The 7,557-nt window shown below is 23.9% G+C and overlaps 1 protein-coding gene across 1 annotated transcript in view; it reads right to left on the reverse strand.

The window, feature by feature from the left end:
* The window catches only part of LOC107471366 (hyoscyamine 6-dioxygenase), a 4,312-nt gene extending 3,948 nt beyond the window's left edge, over positions 1 to 364 (reverse strand). Inside the window, exon 1 of the mRNA XM_016090823.3 lies at positions 107 to 364. Coding sequence (XP_015946309.1) covers positions 107 to 346 — 240 coding nt within the window. The 5' untranslated portion in view covers positions 347 to 364. The remainder of the gene's footprint in view (positions 1 to 106) is intronic.
* Positions 365 to 7,557: the final 7,193 nt, after the last annotated feature.

Raw genomic sequence — 7,557 nt, forward strand, 5'->3', positions numbered from 1 at the left:
AAGATGATGGGCTCATGGGGCATAGTGAGACATGATTTGAAGGCAAAAATTGTGAGGAAATGAGAGCACTTAAATATGAACAAGATTTAACATATAAAATTATTGCCTGAAAAAGGCCATATTCTTGAGAGGCTTTCAAAATTTGGTTGATGATATGAGCACGATCATGTCCTCCAAGATTAATGATGGGTATGCTATCATTCTTCACCATCATCACTTTATCAGCTCTCGATTCTGCTGGTTGCACATAATATTTAGGCACTTCTGAAAAACGATGAATGTCAAGCCTATTTGCCAACAACTTCATCTCACTATTATCACCATTATTATTATTCATAGTCTCCATTGTCACACTATTACTACTCTATAGTGATGATGTGAGAAATGAAGCACTCAATGCCTCTTCTTATATAGCACTTTTGTTTTAAAAATTTATTCATGAAAATTTTGGACTAGTTTCTGAAAAATTAAATTTATTTTTAAAAAGATTTTTTTAATTAAATTAATTTTTTAAAAATTACAAATTAAATATATTTATTTTTTAATTATTCTATTAACAATTTTCTTTAATAAATAATGATGATGTAGAGTATTAATTAACAACATACATAATACCTAACATATCTAATTAAACGCCGATTAGATATATTATAAAAGTATACTTATTTGGTCTCTTTTTTCAATTACATAAACTCTATTCTTAATATTACTTCGTGACTAAATTGATAAATTTTTATAGATATATTTTGTTAACATTTAATTGAACATATTAAATATCATATATGCCTTAAGTTAATATTTTACATTATCAATTATTGATAAAAATTATTAATGAAATAACTGAATGATATATATAATTAATTTATAATATCTTTAAAAGATCAATTTAATTGATAAAATTTTTTAAAAATAAATTCACGTAAAAAAAGTTTATCAATAAAACATGATATAAGTTAAGAAAATAAAAGTGCAATTTCTTAAAATTACCGACTGAAACAATTTTCTTTTTTCGGATATAAATTCACAATAATGCCCAATAGAATGGGCAGTCACGAGGATGTACAATGACAATAAATATAAGAGATAAGTATTGGTTTGTTTTTTAACATTTTGGATTAAAATTAAATTTTTTTTTGGTTTAAAATAGTCTCCTACATTATATTTAATATTAAAATTATTCTTTGATAAATTTATCTTTATAAAATTTGATAATTAAAAAAATATATTATCATCTTCAATTAGATAAAAGTCTTCATCATTTATTATCAACTTTTCTACTATTATTATTAGATAAAAGTTTTCATTTTCTTTCTCACGGTCACTATTATCTATCATCTTCAATCATTAGTTTTTATCATCTTTCATTATCTCAAATTACGTCTTTCTCATTTCTTTTTTCAATTTCGCTCTTCTCATCTATCTGATTTCAATTCTATTTTTATATCTATAAATCTAATTAGATTAACCATTATATACACATTCAGATAAAAAATAAAAAGATGAATAAAAATTTGGTGTAAAAAGAAGAGGTCGTCAGCAAAAAACTGCTCAAACACCAAAACGCGTTTGTCTCGATTTGCGATAACTGCTCCAAAAGTCGAACAAATCATGAATTTAATAGAAACTTTCAAAGACCGTGAATTGCTTTCGTTGCCGTCGTCATAGTATAGTTTGAAGGCAACACCTCCTTCACGATCAGCGTCATCACTAAAGCCATCAGGAAAAGGAAAGAGGAAGCGAATTATCTCTCTTTGCCTCGCGTGCTCTCTTTCTCTGCCTCTCGTTCTCGTCTTTCTCTCTAATGACGACGACGACTCCTCTCTATGATGGTGCCGTGCTATCCTTCTCCTTCTTCTTCTTTCTTTTTCTTCTCTTCCGTTACTCACTTTCTTTTCTCTTTTTGTCTTAATTTGTTTTTTTTTCAAAAAAAATATATGAATGTTGTGCGTTGTTTTTGTTGCTGAATTTAATATTGTTGTTGTTGAATTTAAATAATACGTTATTATTGGAGATGGATGAAATTGATAATTGTTTAAATTTAAATATACTATTGTTGTTGAATGTTATATTCTTAAATTTAATTGTTGATATGTGATAGGAATAAGTAGAGGAAATAGTGGTAGTGATAAGGGTAGTAATGATAGATGATAAGATTGGAGATTAAACAAATACAAAAAAATTTATCTATAAAAAAATTAAAATAATAATTTTAATATTAAATAAAACGTAAAAAACGATTTTAAATAAAAAAATAAAAAATAAATTTAATTTTGTGTCTAAACATTAAGAATCAGAAACAATGTCTTAATCTCTCCATCTTATTTGCAGTGCAGTAAGAGAGGAAATTATTATTAAATGGTAATTGGATTGACGAGGGAAAAAATTTGAGAAATGACAATTCATCATGATATAGATTATTAATAAGATTTATTTTTATTAAAAATATAATTATTTATTAATATTTTATATTAATTTAAATTTTTGAATTAAATAATTTTATAATATATTATCAAAACTTATGATTAAAAAATCTGAAATTCGATAATTGTAATCTAAAAAAATAAATATATAAAAGTAAAAAAAGATTTATACATAGTCACACTAGCTAGTAAGTTTAAAAAAGATTGCATAAAAAACATGTTAAATATATATAATTATTTATATATTTTTTTTATTATTTTATACTTTTATAATAAGTAATTTTGTATAATTATAATTTTAAAATATATCAATAATCAATACCTTATTTTTAAATGATATAAAATTTTAATATTGACCAAATTTTGGAATTAAAGTAAACTGTTCTGGGGTTGGTTCTGATATTTCATGTAAACTATGGTTAAATTAGTTTGAATGAGTTTTATTTGTTCTCCATTTTTGCTGTGATAGTATTTAAATATAAATGAGATTTGTCTGTCCATTTTGCTGTTTAGAGGACATTTGTGTTGAAAGACACATTAATGGTTTATTGGTCCCTATCTATTTCCATATTGAGTTTTTAGGAGCGATACCTATCTAAAATCTAAAAACCAAATAAAGGTGGAATTTTCCATAGAAATACAAATAAAGAACCTCATCAGCTCATTAAACACATAAATTTAGGGTTAACGTATGTCTTTATAAAACATGATAAAATTATAATTTTAGCTAATATATGTCTTAAATTTGGTGAAAATTCAGGTGCAATCGACTTCACGTGAAGTTGATAGTTGAGAGCCGTTAGATAAAAATTTAGTCAAATCAGTTAAATCATCTAACAGCTCTCAGTTATCAACTTCACGTGAAGTCGACTGCACCTGAATTTTCATCCTTAAATTTATTATTAGTAGCGATAATATTAGAAAGAGAAAAAAAAAGTCAAAATTTTTCAATAGTAAAAACTAAATAAGTTAGTCAAATTTTAGTTGTTTTTTATTTTTTTATTATTAAACATTTTTATTTCAATTTAAATTTTAATATATTTATTAAATCTATCTATTTAAAACTTTTTATTACTAACCATCTTAATTTGTTCCCTGTATATTAGCTAAATCCATAAATTTATTCCATTTTGATTTACGTAATTTTCGGTTTGAGCTAGATTTTCTTTTAATTTCGGTCATTATTATCAAATTGGCCATCTAACTAGCTATCATGCATCTATTTAATCAAATTGTGTGATGATGCACTTAATTCTTTAATTAGTATATTAGAAGTGACCGAAAAGAACTGAAACACTATCAAATACAGTAATCTCATTTTCAAATATGGAATGCAATAATTATAGTCATAGACCAAGTACACATCAGAAATTTATTCAGAAAAAGATATGCTAATAAATGATTCACTTTAATTTCACAACTTAGCTTATTGCGTGCTCCTCTAATTTACTGAACAGTATTGAAATTTAACAATGTTTTTTAGTATTAATTATCTTTACTTTTAAAAATTAAAATTTTCTAAAATAAAGAATTTAGTAAATAATAAAACAAAAAATTAATTATTCTTAAGATATTAATAAGACACATATTTAATAAGAGCTACAAATTCAATGATGATTAATTAATTTATTCACTTTATGATTTTATGTTTTTTCATTTTAAATTACCCAATTAATTTTTTTAATTTAGATACCATTATTTCCAACTACATTGATTTTTAATGAATTAAAAAAAATCAAAGACGATTAATTAGAAATTATTTATTTATTTTCTTAATCTATCTATTTTTTATTTTTAAAATAAAAGAAGTAATATTAATTTATAGTTTGTCAAAAGATTGAACAAAAATAACATAAAAAATATTCCGCTTTGGTGGAAGTGGGAAAAATAATTCGTATATAGTTGTCTCTCTTTAAAATGATACTTAAAAAAACAAGAGAGTTCGTATATAATTAAGGTAGCTATTTTAATAAAAATTTTATGATTATTATGTAAAGATATTTTATTTTAATTATTAGATGATAAATTATAAAATTTAATTTTTATATATCAAAAAAATATTATTTTTATTTAAAATATGACTAAATAAATATATTATATTTTTTAAACAAAAATTATTATAAAAAAATATTTTTAACATTTTCATAAGAATAATTGCCTATAAATAAGTATAACCTCATTTGATTTGAGCATCTATAAAAGTAAAATGTTCAAATAATGTGTCAGAATTCTCTTTCTCCCACCAAGCAAGACCCAAAATAAAACCCTTTCTACCTTTGTCATGCATTTTAGCGTTTATCCATTTTCAAATCTATTATTCAATCTCAATGACCTTCTTAATTACCCAAAAGAAAAAAGGGAAGGGGGCTCGGAGGGGTGGTTTTTTTATCTCAATTACGGTATGATTTTTTCTTTCTTTATCTTTTTTTGAAATGCAGAACTGTTTAATATGAACAGTTCCCGTAGAGTAAAAATTTAAAGAAAAATATTTCAAAGTAAGAAAAATAAATAAAATAATAAATTAATAATTATCATTAAAATTATTATTTTAAAATATATTGATACTTAATATTCGCTCTCTATCTTACTTTATTAAGTAAGAATATTGTTTCATACCATCGAAAAAAATTAGCTAGTTACCAGCCAGTTAAATAATAAGTAACTAATTTTGATTGAGTTATTTTTTTATTTAAATATTATGAATTTGAATCATACTTTGTATATATAATAATTTATTAAACTGTGATAAATTCTTAAATAAAATTTAAATTTTAAATTTAATTAATCCTTAACCGGTTCAATTAGAAAAAAAATGTTAAATGAATAGTGAAAGAATGAGTCCCTAGTTTAATGGCCCAGGATCTTGCTTATTCTTCCAACCAATTATAGTGTGTGACATTTGATAATAAAATAATTTATATTTATAATACAAACAGAATTATATTTAATAAACCTTTTAATATTACAACCGTTAGCTTTAATTCGTACATCACACATTGCTTAGATTTTTTTGTTTCTTTGCAAAACAAAATGACTTTTGGTGGTCAATAGTTTTTTATCTTTCTAAAAAAAAATCAGAGTAATTTTTTATAATTTTTTTTTTACGTTTCGTACTGCTATTACTAATATATTTAATTCTACATGTAAATTTATCACTATTATGTAATATGCTCCCATCAAAATTAATTATATATATATATATATATTTCATAATATTTTTCGGTTCGACAAATAAAAAATTAATTCGTCGCAAATTATAATTTTATTTAAGAGTTGGTTATTAACTAATAAATTACTTGATTAATAAGATAGGATTCAAACTTTTAACACTTATTTAAATATATTAATAAAATAACTACTAGATTAACATAAATTAATTTAAATCATAACTATATATATCAAAATGTATACGAATAAATTTGAACTAAATTGTTTTAGCCGTTAATTTTAGAATACATTTCCTTTTTTCTTAAGTTACAGGATCGGATAAGAACTTAATTCAAGCTTTCTCCATTTCATTAGAAGCTCATTAAGAAAAAGTAGTGTGCTATTTTGATTTATGTACATTCAGTGTGGTCTGGATTTTCATGATCATTATCATCACATTTCATTGTCATGCACCCTTTTAATCAATTTGGATGATAATAACTAATGCACGCAATTCTTTAATTAGTATAAGAAGTTAACCACTAATTAACAGATAAACTCACTTTCATACTTGGAATAATGTTGTAAGAGAAAGTATTAGGAACAATATTAATTGTGTATAATGTATGTGTATAATGAATAAAAAAAAGTAAAATTAAAATTAAAAATTAGATTATTAATTAATTATTTAATTTTAAATTTAAAAATTTAAAAATTAAGATTAGTATTTAAATTCATTCACACTATGTACAATTATTTTTAATTTTACCGTAACTTCTAATATACGTCCAAAACTCACCGTCATCTTCTCCGATTCTCACTTCGCGTCATTGAATTTTTCGCTGGCCATATCGAGGCCGCCGCATCCTCGTCCTCCGACGCTCAGCCTAACGTTGCTGCAGCTATTTTCGTGCCTCTCTTCTGAACCGGCTTCGCTTTCTCCTATTCCTTCAAGCCTCTTCTCACTCATGATACCACCATACTCTTCTTCTTTTTCGGATCGAAGCATGGTTAGCTTTTTTCATGATTTGAACCCTATGCTTCACAACAGTGCCGCTTTTGTCATGACTAGTCATTCAAAATTATATTTCAGCACAATAATAGTTTCTTCTGTTTATTCATCTTCTTCTATTTTAATGGTCAATTTAGGATGGTCATTTTAGTATGTATGCATATAGTTATTTTATTTTTATGTAGATAATTATTTTGATTGGATTGAGTTTAATTATATATAATTAAAATATGTTAGATGTTTAAATCATTAGGTATGTGGATGATTATTTTTATTCTTAAGTGGATGGTTATTTTTATTAAAGGTGAGTGGCGTGTGACGAGCTAAGTAGCAACAGTGAAATGGGATGATTATTGATGAAGATGAGGTGGCTGCCGATTAAAAAAAAGGAGAATATTAAAAGATTTCATATGGTTATTTTTTTTAAAATAATTAATTTGATTTTTTAAAAATTTAAAATTTAAAATTTGATGTAAAATAATTGAATAAAAATTTTTAAATTTATTATTTCGTAAATAATTTTTATTTTTAATTTATATTGAGCCAAATAAACAATCTATTATACATATTATATAAATATCTCATTAGCTCTCTAACAAGACTCGTGTTGTAATTATCTTTACACCCATATAGATCAAGTACCAAGCTAGAATCACGAATTTATTTAAATAATGTACAAATGATTCACTCTCATCACTTGCCTACATGCTACGTCATCGTTACACAAGAATATTCACATTTCAGAATATTGTATTTATTTCTAATTTCAAATTAATATTATTTCATTTTACATAACTTTAGACACTACGATAACTAATTTATTAAAGTAAAAAATTAAAATGCTTAATTATCTTGGTCAGTTAATTATTTTTTTTATTGTTCAATTATCAAATAAATCACACCAACATTTAAGATTTACTTGTTTCAAGATTATCAAGTGTCTCATTTGTGTATAAGGAACAAAATTGAGTGGGCGAA

The sequence above is a fragment of the Arachis duranensis genome, chromosome 10 (genome assembly GCF_000817695.3).
Source record: "Arachis duranensis cultivar V14167 chromosome 10, aradu.V14167.gnm2.J7QH, whole genome shotgun sequence".
Lineage (NCBI taxonomy): Eukaryota > Viridiplantae > Streptophyta > Magnoliopsida > Fabales > Fabaceae > Arachis > Arachis duranensis.